The 18,970-nt window shown below is 49.3% G+C and overlaps 1 protein-coding gene across 1 annotated transcript; it reads left to right on the top strand.

The window, feature by feature from the left end:
* The first annotated feature begins 7,334 nt into the window (after nt 1-7,334).
* On the top strand, nt 7,335-8,291 carry LOC149356179 (vacuolar protein sorting-associated protein 4B-like). The gene has a single exon (XM_089576272.1). It carries the CDS (start codon nt 7,335-7,337, stop codon nt 8,289-8,291), a length of 957 nt encoding a protein of 318 aa, XP_089432398.1.
* The last annotated feature ends 10,679 nt before the right edge of the window (nt 8,292-18,970 follow it).

The following is an 18,970-nucleotide window of genomic DNA, read 5'->3' as shown; positions in this document are numbered from 1 at the left end:
GCTGGTGCGACTGTTTTCCCTTTCGGCTGGCTCTTCGTTCTGGTTCGCCACCGAACTGGCTTCCTCTGAAGAGGGTGCCATCTCGCTTCACAGGGACCTTTGCCTTGTTTCAGTAAGGTGACGTCCGTCTGGCAGGGTACTCACATTGCAAGGCGAGGGTTAGCTCACGTTGATTTTGGAAAGGCTGTGGGCGCTCTCAACGACTCCTGCCATGCCGGCTCGCCATTCTCGCCCCCTCACCTAACGGACTTGCACAGAGAGAAGCGGCGGAGCGCGGCGCTGGCGCCGTCCCGTCGAATTTAGAGGTGCATTTGTCCCTGCAGGACTGCCACTGCAGGGACGCTGAGCTGCACGGGAGCTTTGCTTTTTTCTCCTCAGCTTCTTTGACAGTAATATTTGTTTGTACCGCTGTTCAAAATTTCTTGCTGTAATGTCATCGGTGGCCTTGGTAAATCTTACAATATTTTCTTTTTTATTCATTATTACATTTTGACTGATATTTTTTTTTCATCTAAACTACTATTATCTCTTTTCAGTACATATCCAACTCGAGGTAGAATCTACCGGTGTTGCTCTCCCGCGTGCGTTTCTTTTGCCTTTGTTACGTACAGGTGTATAACAACCTCTGTCTCCCGATCCTTGGCTGATGCCCCAGTCTCGATATGTGCCATCTTTTTTTTGTAAGGCTAACAACAAGTGCTTATGGCAGCAGACTAGCCATGGCATCAACATTTGACCAGCGTGATGTTCAGTTGCGTGGAGAGAGAAGAAAGAACGTGCATATATATCCCGTGTAATTGCTTCTCACCCAGTACATTTTCTCCGTCTACTCTTTTTACCCTTTAGCCCCCGCGGTGGCTGAGTGGTTATGGCGCTGGGCTGCTGACGCGAAAGACTCGGGTTCGATCCCCACCGCGGCGGTCGCATTTAGATGGAGGGGAAATGATAGAAGCCCGTGGATTGTGCGATGTTAGTGCATGTTAAAGCAACCCAGCTGGTCGAAATTATCCGCAGGCCTTGACTACGGTATTCCTCATAGCCTGAGTCGCTTTGGAAACCTAAACCACCCAAAAACTATATACCGTTGTATCCTTACCCCCGAATGCAGAAATGTAACTTGACTCGTACTTGACTTGCGCTGGTCTCAAGACAGCTTCATCGTGTGCCACAAACCTTACTCGACTTGGAACGAGGCTTGCGCCGTGCTTGACTTGACCGAAGGCGGCCAAGTTTCAAGTCAGCGTCTGGGCTGGCTTGGAACCTACTTGCTGCGTTCTTTTCCAACATGGCAGCCAACCGTAACGTCGCACGCAGGATTTCTGCCTTTGAGTTCGCGTGCTACGCCATGGATGTTGCTTTTTCGGAGGCGCATTCTATCCCGAAGGTTCCGCGACCGGCACTCTGCGATCGGGGTAACCCCATGGAGGTTTACAATGAGGAACAATTCCTCGCGCGGTACAGGTTCACGAAGAACGCCGTACGACAGCTACTGGCTATGTTGCCTCTACGAGAAAGTGCCGACAACCAGGGACAGCCTGTGCCTCCCATGCTGCAGTTGCTGATGGCACTCAGGTTTTATGCCGCTGGCACGTTCCAAACAGTCACCGGGGACTTGGTGCGTATTCCGCAGTCAACGGTGTGCCGCGCAGTTGGCAAAATGACAGTGCTTATAGCGAAGCACCTGTGTCCAATGCTTGTGCGCTTTCCCGACGTGTCCCAGTTTGCAAAAGTGATGCGGGATTTCTATGAACTGGCCGAGTTTCCAGGTGTTACGGGTTGCATCGACTGCACGCACGTACGAATCAAGAGTCCCGGCGGTGAAGACGCGGAAGTCTTCCGTAACCGCAAGGGCTACTTTTCAATCAACGTGCAGGTAAGCAATGAAAATTGTAGCTTTCTGCGCAGTTTTTTCTTGCAACGCGTGTGCTGTTTTTTTTTTTCGCGATGCTATGAACTTACTACCGTGATCTTGCTTGTCTAGAGTGCTGGCGGGTGAAATAATGCGAAATATGGCGCTGTGTACATTACTGCGCTCGAGGTCCAGCTTTTCCTTTTAAACACAGTGACTGCTTTAGAATGTAGCTTTGTTCACAATGCAGACCACCGTCGTAGCGCTGCAATGTGTTTCTTTTCGCTTGTAGCACTCGAAAGCAGGTTTCACAAGTGTTCTGGATTTTTTCAATGAAACACTACCGTGTCAACAGCGTCCATGCTGCGCAGGTAGTTTATCCCGAACCCACAAAATAAAACGCGCCCTAGTTTTGCTGACTACTGTATTGCTGGTTTGATGCAGGCTGTCACTGGACCACAGCTTCAGTTCTACGACATCGTTGCGAGCTGGCCAGGTTCGGTGCACGATAGTCGCATCTTTGACAATTCCCGCCTGCGGGTTTTGTATGAGGAGAGCCGGGTACCTGCTGTGCTGCTGGGAGACGCTGGGTATGGATGCCAGCCATACCTAATGACACCGCTCTCAAACCCTGGGCCGGCTGACAGTGACGTTGCATGACACATACTTTGACCACACCTTTGAGGTGCGGCTTCGAGTCGTTGCACATACAATCGAGGCCTCATTAATTTGGACGACTCGAACTATGAACATTTTTTCTGGCTGCACGCGTCTATGCACGTGTGTTTTCATGCTTTACAGTGGCAGTAAATACACCTTACCACCCTCCTGCATTGCATGAATGGGTGCTAAAAAATTCTCTCCATGCGCTATGCTGAAAACCACCATCAGCAGCTGTCAGCACAGTGAGCAGAGTTTTTTGGCATGCAAACAGTCGTAGCAGGAGATACTTCATCTCACAAAGAGAAGCCATCACTCATCTCATGGGCCACTAGGTGCTTCAGACGTGCTTCAGCCTGCACTGCATGATTTTAAAGATAAAGGCAATCAGAATAATGTGCCTGGAGCTCCCAAGGTTTTCCGGTTTCCACTTTGCTGCCTGCCACTATGCACAGTAGTAGTCCATAATCACGAAGAGTTTTCTTTTCAGAACATTTTTTATCCATGATTTTTTTATTCCCAACGACATGCTTTAGCAGGACTTTTACTTGCTAACCAAAGTGTCCATATTAACGAAGTATGATTGTACAAGGCAGTGTGTAATATTCCTTTATTCAAACAGGTACCAGAAGGCCCACATAAAGACACGCAACAGTGTCGAAAGGGCCTTTGGCGTGTGGAAGCGCCGCTTCCCTTGCCTGGACATGGGGCTGCAGCACAAGCCAGAAAAAGCGGCCTGCATCATAACAGCCTGCGCAGCACTCCACAACTTTGGCTGCTTGATAAAGGAGCCGCAACCTCCTAATGGCAGAGCTACAGTGAACCCCACCAGAACTACAGCGGCAAAGCGACCGCTGCACCTTCCACCTGTTAATGACCTGATTGACAGCACAACAGGGATGCAAGCGCGGCAGCTTCTCATCCAGAAGAGCTTCACTTAGGTAAGAAATGCAGAATTCTCCGCACTGTTCCGTGCATTTGGAGTCAAACATGCTTGCAAAGTGCAGGTACATGTACTGCCCACACCCTGCATTTAATTTTGCAAGGAGAAAGCCTTCAGATTTCTTCTCAGCTTGTACCACTTTACAAAGCTCTTTTTCCTTGTTAGTGCTACTGAATTTGTTGACAGAGCGTCTGTTTTTCTCATGCCATTCTTCAAGAGTGCTGCATTGACCTTGCAGGAGAAGAATACAATCAAGCTGCTTCTACAGAAGGGCAACTTCTCCAAATGGGCGACCCGTTCTATGGGAGCTCCATCATTAATGGCCACTGCTGGAGTGACTACCGCGCCATTTCTGCGTCTTTCTGCAGCAGGATTGAGGACACTGTTGGCGCTCACACTGCAGAAATATGTGCTGCTGTAATTATCTTTTGCTTGTGTGGCTGTCATGGCTGATCTTCTGTGGCTGCCATTTTAAAGGACTGTAGACACAAAAGTTTTGCTTTCATGTTTTCTTCTTTCAAATGATGCGTCAGGTATATACATGGATCACCTCATGGTATTCACATAACACTGCTAATTAATTTATAATAGAATTTCTTGAGGCTGTTTCAGCTTATCAACCAAAAGATGGCCGTAGCGTATTGTTGGCCTTTAGGTCACGAGAGACAGGAAAAAAATTGGCATTACAACTGCCGATATGTCGTTTGTTCTCACTCCAGGTCTTGAAGCAGGCTGGCGAGTATTGTAGAGACTTTTAAAACTACGCATCAGTGTTTACATTGCAGGCTTTTTTATGCCTCACGTGGCCTAAGGCCAACTATACGTCACAGCTATCGTTCGTTTGATGAAACCAAAAGAGCATGAAAGAACAAATTCAATTATAAATTATTTCACAGTTGTAGGCAAATGCCACACGCTGTTCAATGTATTTTTTAATGTCTAACACATCATTTAAAGAAGGAAACGTGCAACTTAAACTACGTTTGTTTATTTTCTGCGCGGGTTTTCACATTTCAAAGCGGTTAGAGCTGGGGGGATGCCGTAGCAGAGGGCTCCATAATATCGGCCATCTGAGGTTATTTAACGTGCACTGACATCGCACACTACACAGGCCTCTAACATTTCACTTCCACTGAAATTTGACCGTCGCAGCTGGGATCTAACCTGCGTCTTTTGGGTCAGTAGCTGAGCACTGTAACCACTGAGCCACCGCGGCGGCAAACTCAAATTGCGTGTCTATAACCTTTAATGTTCTCACTATCGTTATGCTTGGGCACTTTGTTGGAAAGACTCAAGGTGCGGACCGGTTCATACATGAACAGGAAAGCAACTGTGTACTCAGAGTTAGGCTGTAGATTTTGTTACATAGCCGGCGCTAGCTTCAGTGCTCCAGCGTACGTAAGGGGGTGGAGTTCTTCTGTTTTTCGCCGAGTTGTCTCTCTTGACATCTCTTCGAACCCAGGCTCTATTTGGTAGCATGTCTCGAGTCTACAGGCTGAGGAAGGACTGAAGCTTTGAACTTTCGAAAACAAAAACAAACAGGTTTAATGGAACTTTTACGAAAACTTATTTACATACTGAAAAGGTTTCACGAGCAAAGGGCCAGGAATGAAAGTTCATAGTGACGAGCGACTGGATCATCCTTTTTGCCAAGGCTCAGAGCATCTTGGCTCACACAACATTACTGTTTGATCCCCTGAGGTCCAGCCCATCCCTCAGGCTGTAGGCAGTGAAACGCGGGGCACATCCCTCTCAGGATGGGAGCAAAACAAAACAGCACAACGCTGCAGCAGAAGAAACGAAGCACGGTCTTCTGTCAAAGTCGCAATAGCCTGAAATATTTGTTGGCAGTGCAGTTTATTACATCAATGTAGATGTCGTCATGTTGATCACAGTCAGACTGGTGAAAATTGGCACACTGATAGGGCTGACAGATGCCACTTTGATGCGATTGACAGCTTATAACCAATGCTTCAATTAGTGAAATGTATTATATGCTGTGTAATCTGGGGACTCGCACAGGTAGTGTGGACGGCCACAGTCCTTGTTCCAGCAGTGCTTCTCAGCAGGCCGGCGTTCGCTAGCGCTCACCAGAGCTTGTTGGAGCTTCGTCAACTTTGTCTTCTGTCTTCTTCCTCTCCTTCATCGGCGCTAGCCGCTGGGGCAGCAAACCCCAACTGTCTTTCTTACAATACCCCCGGGATGAAAAGGCGCCATCCCGGCGGCCTAAGGGCACGATACGATGGCTGGGTCGTAGTACGGCTTCAGGCGGTCTAAGTGCACAATTTCACGGCCGCGGCGGCGACGATCAGACGAAGGCGTGATGGGCTCCACGAGATAGTTAACTGGCGATGTCTGCTGCACAACGCGATAGGGGCCCTGGTATTTCCTCAGCAGTTTTGTAGACTGTCCTGGGCTAGAGGAGGGCACCCAAAGCCAAACCAAGGATTCAGGAAGATAGGGCGGCGGCAGACCGGGAGAAGCGGCGCGGGAGCTTTTCTGGCGGTGCTGGTCGTGTGAAGTAAAGGAACGGGCGAGTTGACGGCATTCTTCGGCATGCGCAGCGGCCTGAGAAACGGTTGTAAATTCGGACGAAGCGGGGCGGTAAGGAAGTACGGTGTCCATGATGGAGGAAGGCTCGCGTCCGTACAGAAGAAAATACGAGGAAAAACCAGTAGTGTCTTGCGTTGCAGAGTTGTAGGCATATGTAACGAAAGGTAGAACGCGGTCCCAGTCTGAGTGATCGGCAGAAATGTACTTGGCCATCATGTCGCCGAGGGTCCGGTTAAAGCGCTCGGTCATGCCGTTTGTCTGCAGATGGTACGAAGACGTCGTGCGGTGAACGATATGACACTCCCGAAGGAGGGCTTCCACGACGCCGGACAAGAAGACGCGACCCCGGCCGCTGAGCAATTCCTGAGGTGCACCGTGACGAAGAATGATGTGCTGAAGTATGAAACCGGCTATGTCAGAGGCCGTCGCAGCTGGCAACGGGGCAGTTTCGGCATAGCGCGTGAGATGATCAATGGCGACGATGATCCAGCGGTGCCCTGGGGCAGTGCTGGGAAGAGGGCCATAAAGGTCGATTCCAACACGGTCGAATGGCCGGGCCGGACACGGTAACGGTTGCAGAGGAGCAGGTGAGTGCGGTGGTGGGTTCTTGCGCCGCTGACATTCCAGACAAGAGCGTATGTACTGGCGGACAAAACGGTACATACCCCGCCAATAATACCGAAGGCGCAGGCGGGTAAAAGTTTTGAGCACACCGGCATGACCACATTGCGGGTCGTCGTGATAACTGGCACAAATGGCGGAGCGGAGATGCCTGGGGATCACGAGCAGCCATTTGCGACCATCGGGGAGGTAGTTACGACGGTACAGCAGCTGGTCACGCACGACAAAGTGATGAGCTCGACGACGGAGCGCTCGAGAAGGGAGGCGGGCTGATCGGTTGTCTAAGAAATCCAGAAGAGAAGTAATCCAAGGATCTTTGCGCGGCTCAGAAGCCATATCAATAGTGTCAAGAGAAGGTGTGAGGCCGGAAATAGATGGCGAATCAGGCTCAGAGGTCACAGGGGAGCGCGAGAGAGCGTCGGCGTCGGAGTGTTTACGACCGGAACGATAAATGACTCGAATGTCGCAATCTTGTAAACGCAGAGCCCAACGAGGGAGGCGGCCAGATGGATCTTTGAGTGACGACAGCCAATAAAGGGCATGGTGATCTGTAATTACATTGAACGGGCGCCCATATAAATAAGGACGAAATTTTGTGATCGCCCAAATAATCGGCAAACATAATCGCCAAGAGAGTTGGGGTTTGCTGCCCCAGCGGCTAGCGCCGATGAAGGAGAGGAAGAAGACGAAGACGGCACCGCGGGCAGGATGGCCGAGCTGGAGTCGCTGATGAAGAAAGCCCAGGAACAGGTTCTCCGGGCGGTGCGGGCCGAAGTGGTCGAAGGCAACCTCAGCAAGGGGGTCACTCTCTACGCGCTGGCTGGCGGGATCTACCTGGAAGCACTGCGAGAGATACGGGTCCGCTGCACCAGCTGCATGAGTCGGCTGCGGGAGCTGAAGGACTACGCGACGCCTTGTCGCCCCGCTCCTGCCATCGAGGAGGGCGCTGAAGGTGCAACTGCTGCCAAGCCGGACGAGGCCGATTCGGGATCAGACGAGGACGAGGAAGAGGCGGCCCTGTTCGAGCGCGCAGACTATGAGATGATCTGTCACTTGGAAGGAGTGCTCGTCCTCGGAAAGTCCTCTTCCAGCCCTTGCAGCGATATTGGCCTTGTGGGGCTGGTGCCTAAGGTCCTCCGTCAGGCGGGCCTGGCTCCCTGCCGGACGCGCCGACGATCACGCTCGCCCGAGCGCCGGCCCGTGCGAAAGGTGCTGTTCTACGGCCCGTCGGCCACAGGCAAGACGTGCCTGGTGAGCGCCATCGTGGCGCGCAGCTCCTGGGCCACGGTCTACTACGTGTCCACACCCATGCTGCTCAACAGCTGTCGCCTGCGTGGCGACGTCGTGCTGGTGCACTTGCTGTTCGACGACGCCCTGCGCCGGGCCCCGTGCGTGCTCTTCTTCGACGACCTGGACGCCCTCTGCGGCCTCCCGAAGTCCCCGAGGGACCAGGAGCGGCTTCGCGCGCTCAAGTGTGCCTGGCTGGAGCGCGTGACTGGGCTGCCGCCGGCCAAGGGGGGCTCGGGCCCCGCTGTGCTCGTGATTGGCGTGGTCAACAACCCGTGGCTTCTGGACGACGACATGCGCACCCAGTTCGAGCTCGTCCTGCACTCGCCCCTGCCGCACGAGGCCGACCGGCTGCGCCTGCTCAGGCAGCTGGTGTGAAACCCCAAGTCTCTTTCTTACAGCTGTTATGATTATTATTATTGTTCACTTTGTTATTTACCTGTGTACCCTTCTTGAATGTATTCCTTTGTAGGTTGAATGCCGTGCTAATTTTATTCACTGTTTTTTTTCTCAATAATGAAGCGTTTCGTGACTTCTGTGCTTTCTCATTGCATCTCATTTATTGTTTTTCATTCACTTTATTCTTATGTTTTGCAGTCACTGATGGCTCTAATTAGTTGCCACACGCTGTATGCTATGTCTTGTAGTGATCTCTTGGACCTAGACAGCTGAGCTAGCAGGTTTTATCGAGGAAGTCACATTGCGTGCAAGTTCACACTATTCTTGCTGTAGCCAGTATCTAGCTTGAAACTGATGCTTTCACCATGCATTCCAAGGTGCGATTGATGTCGAGGTGGTTGCATACCAGGAAAAATATTTCACCTCATCCTGCTGTCAAGAATTTTCAAGGAATACAACATTTTTAGGACCTCCTACCTCATTGGCTTTGCTTTAACATGCATTAAATACTGCTCGGATTTGCTGCAGGTCTAACAGTCATGATCGTAGGGCACGGCAGGTGTGCAATTTGTGCGTTTTTGAACAGTGCGAAATATTGCTGCTTTGGCTGCGAGAACTGTGCTGCATCTTTAATACTATAACATTATGGTCCCAAATCAAGGTGCATTTTTCTCATTTTTGGTCGGTGACGACACAAAAGCGTCTGCCATACAGGTATGGGCGGAACTTACCGGCGGCCCAGACTACTGCCAAACATTCTTTTTCAATGGTAGAGTAGTTCAACTCAACGCGTGACAGTGCGCGGGTGGCGTGAGAAATTACTTCTTCGACACCATCTTGCCGCTGGACTAGAACGGCGGCAAGACCGATGTTACTCGCATCCGTATGTATCTCCGTGTCGGCATCTTCGTCAAAATGCGCCAGGATTTACGGAGAATGAAGTTGGCGTCGTAACTCGTCGAATTCGTTGTCCCGGGAAAATGATGCGTCAGCCCGGGTTAGGAGCGTCCGAGGGTTGGCGATCTGGGCGAAGTTTTGAAAGAAGCGACGATAGTAGGAGTACAGGCCCAGGAAACGTCTGACTGCTTTTTTGTGGGTGGGTACCGGAAAGGCAGCAACGGCAGCAAGCTTCTTTGGGTCAGCTCGGATTCCGTCAGCAGTAATGACGTGCCCGCGAAACTTGAATTCGGTGAAACCAAAGTGACATTTTTGTAGTTTGAGGGAGAGATTGGCGGATCGAACGGTTTCGAGGACAGTTCTGAGGCGGTGAAGATGTTCCGCGAACGTTGCAGAAAAAATAATGACATCAAGATAAGCGAAACATGTCTGCCACTTCAGAGCTGTGAGCACGGTGCCCATCATTCTTTTAAACCTGGCAGGAGCTCAGCAGAGCCCGAATGGGAGCACGCGAAATTCGTAGAGCCCGTCCGGTGTTATGAAGGAGATTTTCTCACGGTCCCTCTCGCCAACTTCTACCTGCCAATAACCACTCCTCAGGCCGACCAAAGAGAAGTACTTGGCTTGGCGAAGTCGGTCGAGGAAGTCGTCGATACGCGGCAGCGGATACACGTCATTCTTGGTCACACTGGCCGCATTTGTTTTTCCAGTCCCGAACTACTTGCTGACAGGTCTCGGCTTCCGCTCTGACAGGAAACAGCCTCATGTTCGCATGACCTACTTGCCATAGCCTGCTTTCGAAATCGGCGCCAGAGCCGGGCTCCCCCTTGGTTACCGTACAAGGACGCTGTCATCTGCTAGCAGACGACGCAAGCCACGGCCACCACTGCGCCGAAACAACGCCGTGCGCTCGATCATGATACTGAGTCGATTTAAAGACTGTACTGTCAGCTTAGCGTAGGTGCATTACAGAACTCAGCTTGGGAGGTATGCTCGCCGCTTCTTCTTGCGGCGAAGTTCGCACAAAGTAGCCCAACTCGTTGCGGATAGGCAGATAGACGAAAGCCTTCGCAAAGATGTTAACAAGCTCTATAGCTGCTCCAGTGTACGAGTGGTTCACCTGCGATGCTTTCAGGTAAGCGTACAGACAGCATGTCGCAAAACAAGCGAACAAGAACCTCCACAGGCAGCACAAACCGTTGACCCAATATTGGGAGTCTGTTGGCTGTCTGGCCCTATACAGGGCCAATGTTGCCTTCATTGTCCCCATATTGGCAATGCCGCTTAGTTACACATCCAACATTGGCCCTACTTGTCCGATGCTTTCCCCATATTGGCAATGCCCCTTAGTTACACATCCAACGATGGCCCTACTTGTCCGATGTTTCCCCATATTGGCAATGCCACTTAGTTACACCTCCAACGATGGCCCTAAATGTCCGCTGTCGTCCCCATATTGGCAGTGCCGCCTCATTACACCCGCAACGATGGCCCTACTTGTCCGCTGTTTTCCCTGTATTGGCAGTGCCGCTCCTCGACACACCAAAGGATGTCCCTGTGATTATCTGTGGTTATTTCTCTCAATCCGTTTTTTTTTCAATAATCTGACTTGTTTATTTATTTATTTTCTATGACCAACAACAGCGCTAGCGTCGAACTCTGACGCGAAATTACAATAAAAAGCGTGATGTAATTGATCGCGCGAAAGTGAGCAGAGGTCAGATTCATTCACGAAGGTATACGAATTTTGAAAAGCGGCGTCTTTTGTAATTATGGTATGCAAAGAAAAAAAGAAAGAGAGAAAGAGGTGCCACAATCAAGAAAATGAAATTTCGATTCGAGGAATGGTCAAATAACGCACTAATTAACGGACTGCCTCGCATACCACAGCCCCCGATTATAGGTTGCCGGTTCAAATTCGTGTCTCAAGATATAGGCTCAACTTAACTAATAAGTTTATGCTGCACGAAACGCTGAATCGTATGACACAATCCGGAACACAATGCCTCACCCACAGGATGCTCACCCTAGAAAAAACAAATAAATCGCTTTTTCCTCTACTACAATTTAACTAGGTCACAAATTATTGCGTGGCGCATTTGGAGAGAAGAAACGATCTGAGTAAAACGGGATTTTGGTTTTATCGCAAATAAACAGTTGACGTGGACAACTTGCTGCATATTTACTGCGTGAAGAAGCAGCAGACGGGAAAGAAAATGTAGATGTATGTTAAATTAAAAAAAAATAAGCCAACAAACGGCTCTGCTTCCTGAAGCCGCAAAGCTAAGATGGCTAGGTTTTTTTAATGTCGCAAATTGTTTTGTTATTCTGCTGTGTTTTTTGGGTATTCTATAACGACGGCTCTAGCATACGTTTTTGCTTTAAATTATCACGTTTATCAAATTAAAGATCGGAACTTTTTCCCGGTCGCATTTCCAATAGTTTTTTTTGCCTTTTCTTTGCGCGTATCCTTAATAACAATGAGCCATAACAGGTGCATTGCTGAGTAGCGCGCCGCGTCATTTCGAGCTAGCGCAGACACGCACGGGTGGGCCGCATGACTATGGCTTAGACCGACCTGCCTACACTGGTGTGTATAAAATGTAGGGTATTCGTCGCTCTAGAGGCGAATCATTGGATTATATTGATGAATGGTGTCGCTTGGACGTATGTCATCCTACTTTGTCCGCCACAAGTATCATATATGAAACACTCAAAGAACACGCATTGTTCCCGCTAATTTTATTTATTGTTTTATACTTCCGGTATTTTCATAGTAACACATTTATCTCAGCTTCAACCAAAGAGGCACACGACCGCAGAGATTACGCTAATGTTTGGAGCCGTTTTGACGAAATTCATGCCCAAGCTCCACGTTTCCACTTCCAACATCTCTGCATTGTCGTTTCCTTGCCGCTTTCCACGTGCTCAACTGCCTATGGCGCATCCTCCGGACATTCCGGAATTTTTTCACTCATTTCACCCCCCCCCCCCCTCTCCACCCCCTAACGGCGCAGCGGGGCGCGGCGTATGCTTACATTCAAACCGCGCACCCCTGAAACCGGAACCGAAAGTCGCCCCAGGCAGCGAGGCGCAGCCCATGCAGACATTCAAACTGCGCGCGCCTGGAACCGAAACCGGACGTTATGAGACTCCGCCCGCTTGGTGCGCTGCAGTCAAATGGGCCGCTGGGCCCTATGGGAGTGTCCGCTCTTTACCAATATCTTTCTCTATGCGTCGTGGCCCACCGGTGGGTCACCTGACGCTTCCCTCGGGTGCGGCGTGACACACCGGTGGGGCACACTACTGAACTTATTCTTCCACCTGCTGAAAGATGGCTCTACTTTCGTTTTCGGTGGTCATAGCTTGTGCGGGCTACTTGAAGCATGTATGCTAGCGCAGAAAGTCATCGCGTGGTTCACTTGGCCCGTGCATTTCCAGTAAGTTGCTTTACCTGGGGCCGTATTTTAAAATATCCGTTGTACCTTTTCCGCTCCGTTTCGCGTGACATAAGGGTGAAGGAATCATCAGAAGAAAGCAGCAGTCGACCAATCACAGAAATGAAAGGCAGGCGGATACTCGCGTTGACGATAGCCTTCGCCATTCGTTGCGTGCTCCGGTTCAATATTGGCTGCAAGGTCCCAGGCAGCACAAAAACATTGGCCGAACGTCGGGCAAGTGTTGGCAAAACTTGGCACGAACATCGGTCCTACACTGGCATTTCGGCCGAGCGCTACCACTTTACACATTGGCCCTACTTTCATGCCAGTTTTGGGCCAACGCTCGGCCGATCAAGCGGCCAACGCAGTCCCGATGTTCGTTCTGCAGCATGGGCCAGCAAAGGTCTCATACTGGCATCCAACTTTCAAACATTGGGAGCCAACTTTCAAACATTGGTAGCCAGCTTTCGAATAATGGTTTCCAGCATTCGAATAATGGCATTCAGTTTTCGAATAATGGTTTCCAGCTTTCAAATAATGGCATCCAGCTTTCGAACGCTTGGCACATGCAATTAACCCACTCGCCAATGACTGGCACTGTGGATGGATGTACATACATACCATTCTAGCTAGCAAATATTCATAAATGAGGGTGCGAAAGAATTCCAGAAAAAAAAGACCCGTTTATTGCTTTGAGTTACAAGAATCACGCTTCTAGCGCACACAGAATGGTTTGCGCTACCACCAGCCACCGTGGGGAGTAAAGAAAGGGGGCCCAAGAGCATGGTGGCAGAGGTTGTGGGAAAACAATTTATTTTCAAGTTTGGTGCGTGCCGTTCAGGTTGGACAAAGCATCTCGGCAAGCTGCTGCGGCACGGCTAAGGCATCCATAAAGCGCTCAACGGAGCTGTCCTCCAATGAACTGATCAGTCATATCCGAAGTAATCGTTGCACTCCACTTGCAAGGGGGCTGCTGGACTGCATTCAAACAAATTCCTCGTCCAGTTCTTGCACAATGGCCTCACGAAGCGCCAAGCCTGCAAAGAGATGCATGATGTCATGGTAAGTTGTATTATGGCCATCACAGAACAAAAATGATTAAATAACACCAAATTTTGTGAAACGCAGTCATCGTGAAGACACTAGCAACATATTTTACAGTATAATTTTTAATTTATTCTTAAGAACCAGCACCACATTAGTCGCACAAAGTGGAATTTAATTTACTAAACTTCCCTTACACCAAATGGTTTAATTTAGTTTAATGCGTCGTGTCGCACTTCCAGTAAATATATTCAATGCGAGATAAGCAAATTACAGTCGAGCCCACTTATAACAGCCGCAGATGTAACGAACGCTCGCTTAGTACGAACGAGGGCGGTGCTACCGTCAAAATATATATTGGGGCAATGGCACAGTGTCTCACATAGAACGAACTGTTGTGGCCTCAACACTCGGTTAGAGCGAACGCGAAGCTGTCGGGCCCCCGTAAAATAAAGTAAATAAAAGCGGCTTTAAAAAATGAAAACGAAAAAGCGCGCGCGCGGTGACGAAAGAGAAAGTGGCGCCGCCCGCGTCGCAGTGATGCATCCACGTGATTTGTTGCTCCGTTGCCACCCCGCGCTGAGGGCATTGCGCCGTCGATTCTTTCTGTGCGATGGCACTGTGTTGACATCGTTGCCGCATCCGTGCCTTTCCCAGATCGGGGAGTTGAAGGCTGCCTCAACGCGCGAGCCCAAGGGCTTGACTTGCGCCTGGTGCAATGGAGGGCTGTACGCCGACCTCTTCAGGTGCTAAAAGGAAAGCTGTCGACATCGCAACGGATATGGCCATTGTTAATGAACTTGCTCAAGGTGCAAAAACTGCGAACTGGTCAAGAAGTACGGACTGTCGAAATCGACCATTTCAACCATTGCTAAGGGCAAGGAAAAGATTCTTGGTGCTACCGTGAATGCCGACCCGACGACTAAAAAGAGCCTTCGGAAGGCGACCTACGCAGACGTTGAGGGCGCACTGCTGAAGTGGTTCGCTGACGACCGGTTCGCATCAGCTTGCTTGCCGCCGTGGAGATGTTGAAAGCGGCGTGGATGGAACTCACCGTGGAGTGCATAGCAAGTTGCTTCCGAAAGGCGGGTTTTATGGGCCCAGGCACCGAGGACGCCATAGATCACCCACCGGAAGGCCGGTCGCACGAGGACTTGTGGCAACGAGTCTTTGACACGCAGCTGGCCGGACCTGACGTTGCCTGGGACGATTTCGTTTCTGCTGATAACGACGCCGACATTGCGGAGCCATGCACTGACGAAGCTATTGTACGTGAAGTGCGAGCCCTTCCTGACTGCCCAGGGACCGACGAGGACGATGACGAGGATGCTGCTCTACCGCCGGTTGCTGCGAACGCTTCAACCGCGATCGGTTACATCGCGTCGCATAAGGAACTCGTGCGCAGCAGAGGCCTTGGCGATGAACATATTACCGCGCTGGAAAAATCAGAAACGGCAGTGATGCGAACAGCTTTGAAGAAGCAGACATGCATCACGGACTTTCTTCAGAAATAAAGTTAACTTTCGTCTCACTTGCTCTTTTTGCCCGTATTATAGGTGGTCCACTTACTACGAACTTTGGATACAACGAACAAATGCCGCGTGACAATCAAGTTCGTTATAAGTGGGCTCAACTGTAATGTGATATTGAAAACAGATTAATGTATTATTTTGTTTTAATATCATAACTCGCGTCTCTAAATTGCGAGCTAATTTTTTATTCCGGTAAATATGCACAGGTTGTAGCGTCTCTTCCACATGAACGTCAAAACAACATTTTTGGTTAGTTTTATTTAATGGGGTTAAAAATGCGGCTTGCGATTTTTGACGAAATACGCTGAACGCAAGGTACTCAGGGCATCTTTGTTTTACCTTAGTTGCTTCGCATGCATGCTATAATTGGATTCGAAACTGCAACTTGAAAACCACACAAAAATACTAGTCTGATAGTCCAGAGTAATGCCCTTTTTCATTGCGAGAGATCTTGGGCAAAAGCTTTAACCAGTAATTGCGGATTTTCTATTCAGCCTGCAAGTGTAGAAGGCAAAAAAAAAACACTACGGAAGTATTATACATATCCTTACCAACTAGTCTGCAGTGGAAAATTAATTAAGCGGTTCTGATTTCCGTCGTGCATAAGCGGTAAAGGACATATTCCCCAATGCATCCATCTCAAGTCATATGAGTTGAAACCCGCTGTTAGCCAAAGTAGTGAATCTTTAGTGAGTTCATCGCACCAAAGACGAAAAATTAAATTCTCACCATTCGGCCACAATTCCACTGCGCACCACGTCAAGCAAGCCATTTCACAATGAGAGTGGGTACACAGAAGTCGTCCTCGTGCTTTTTGGCTCGCTCTCTTCTCCCGTCGAAACAATAAAGGCGCATGTAGTCAAAGCAACATTTACTACAAAAACCACTAACTTCCAGACGTATATCAAGATAAAAGAGTTTAGTACTTACAAATAAGATCTTGCAGGCGGTATGAACAGCGTCGGAGCTCTCCTAATATATGAGTGTGGCTTTTCGCGTGCACAGACTATGAACGGTGCTAGCTCGAGTGGGCATGCATTTTCGTCGCGTTGGTTGTGCACGTGGTTGAGCTCCGCCGTGCAGTCAAGAATGTCTTATTGTGATGAGTCGCGCGGTTCCAAGACGGGCAGTGGAGAGGATGGTGGGGGGGGGGGTAGGCTGGAGGGGAGAGAGTCATTATCCTTTACACAGGTTTTGTGGTTCCGAGAAAAGTCCTCGAGCTGAAAGGTGGAGAAAGGGAGGTGGAGGCACAGCGAAGCGCGTAGCTGCGCGCGAGGGAAAACAGCTTCGAGAAAGTGACAACCAAAAAGAAAAAATAGCGCTTCGCGGGGGGGGGAGGGGGGGGGGGGGTTAGCCCGCTACCTGGAAAAGGGCACGGCCGGGAGAACAGGTGGGGAGATATTGGACTTGAAGACTTGAAAGAGAGAGGGAAAGAGGCCAAAACACGTGAAAAGGGTTTGGAATTTTTGAAGAATGAGTCACATGGCCACAGGCAGTACAGAAAGCAATATCTACAAGAGAGAAGTGGATGGGAAACACGGAAGCGTCAAAGTATTGCTACAAAGCTGCAGCAAAAGCCTGAAAATTTTGAAGTGAAAAACTTGGAGCTTCAAGGCGCATTTCGCCAAAACGACTTGAGGCACTCGCGTATTTTGTGGGGCCGTATGATGTGGCTTCTGTTAGTTCAAGATAGCTTAAAACGTTACCACATAATAACAAAAATGAAAAGCAAAAAAATATATCCAAGCAGAATGCGCGCTCTTTCATAGTTTCTTGTACCGCACATGCGCCAAACAAGCTAGGTTAACATGCGTCTAACGCGAGTTGTCAGTCCATTTATTCAGTGGCCGTCGAAGAATCCTCAAATTGTTTGTTGGTGTGGAAGTTCCGCGCAAAAAAGCAATAACAAACAAAGGCATGTTGAATTGTGGTTCGCAACTACTTTCGATGGTTTTGATCAATAAAGGTGATGTTCGAAAGAAAAAAAAAACCTGCGAGTAAATATGCAAAGACGTGAGCAAGAGCTATATAGCCCCCAATGCAAATTACGCAACAGAAGAATAAAATGGTCAAAAACAACAATTTCCAACACTACGATTTGCAGAAAAGGAAGGAAATAGCAAATCTGAAAACACGGGAAAGGCGCGATCACAGGGCACGACATAGGGAAGCGTAGGAATCGCTTACCACGTGTCCGCGTGCGTTTATGAAGCACCCGCCTAATATTTCACGAGTGCAACGCATAATTCGAAATTACGAGGTGACTGCTTCGTTTCTGGACGTTGCCAAAACTGAGCACAATTTCGGTTTAGCGAATGCACTTGCGCTAATCTATTACGTTTGTATCGCGATCTCCCTGAAGCAGACACCAGCTGCGCACTGCGGCAGTGAATTCCGAGAGCGAATAAAAAAAGTGATTTTTTATTCCAAAAATTTAATCAAATGAAACTTATTTGATTTTTGTTGGAGGCACCTGTTGACAATTTTTGTTGAAGGCGTGTCGGGTGTAATCAGAACGTTAATTCTGATCAACAGGACTTCGATCGCAATTCTCCTAAACGTATTATTGCTGCTTACTGCGCAACCAGAGTGCAGCTTTTATAACGGAATCATGGGTAGCTTTGCTGACAAACTGCAAAAGTGTTCGGTTAAAATATGATAATAAATAAAAGCAAATCTTTGAACTCGCATGTTTTAGTGCGTTCGAAAATTATGAACTGCCGGTATTTTACTCGACAATAAAATTAATTTTGAACCCATTTTATTGGATGACACAATGTTTACCAACGTTTGCCAGTATACTTTGAACACTGGATAAGCGGTGGCAATCCTAGGCCAATATAGCCAGCTCCCGGAAATGGCATAGCCAATTCTGGCAAAGAGTGGAACAACACTGGCTAACATGGCCCATGATAGCCAGGATTTGATGATGGCACAGCCAGCAATGGCAAACAGTGGGGCAATCCTGGCTAACCTGGCCCATGATAGCCAGGATCTAATGACGGCTCAGCCAATACTGGTAAAGCGACGGACAACCAGGGCCATTGTTGGATGTGCTAAGGAGTGGCACAACCAATATCGGATGCTCACTGACAACTGTGGGCCTAGTTAAGGCCACGCTTTGCCAGTGGATTTCCAATATTCGATTTTCCTTCCTTCGATTTTGCTCCACTTTCGTTTTTTGGTCGATGAGTCGGTCGATGCGTAGTTGAGGATTGCTCTTTTGCTTTGAGGCTCGTCATCAGCGTCACTTCCTGCCTTCGCGGACTTTTGAGCAGGCTCCACACATTCTGGTTGGTTGACTATCGGCCTACCACACTTGAAGCATGTGTTTCCGCCAAGCAGATGAATATTTGTTAGTTGAGCCACTCGCTGATTCTGTATCGCGTCATCTTCGATCTGCATGCTTCCAAATATGGTCAGCAAATCGTCCTCCCCAGACACACCGTCCAGCGCTGTGACGACCTCACCCGGTGCGAGACCTCCAGCAGAAACCATCGCAGCACATCGACTGCATCGCTCCCTAGGGGGTGTTGAACTGCTCCTCAGGGCTAGCATTTCGCTGCCCTCGTAGTACTCACACTGGTCATGCTCTCGTGAGGCGGTCTGTCGCCGAATATCGTTGCGTGTAGGCAAACGGCGCATAGAAATCTGATCCTCCATTGGACGGACTGTTTGAACTGGACCGGTAGCCCTGTTCTTCCAGGACAAAGACCTTTCATCTGTGGCGGAACGACTCGCATCG

Source organism: Amblyomma mixtum, chromosome 3 (assembly GCF_055824585.1).
Source record: "Amblyomma mixtum isolate Tamu chromosome 3, ASM5582458v1, whole genome shotgun sequence".
NCBI lineage: Eukaryota > Metazoa > Arthropoda > Arachnida > Ixodida > Ixodidae > Amblyomma > Amblyomma mixtum.
Note: the sequence above shows the minus strand (reverse complement) of the source record. Positions and strands in the feature narration are given on the sequence as shown.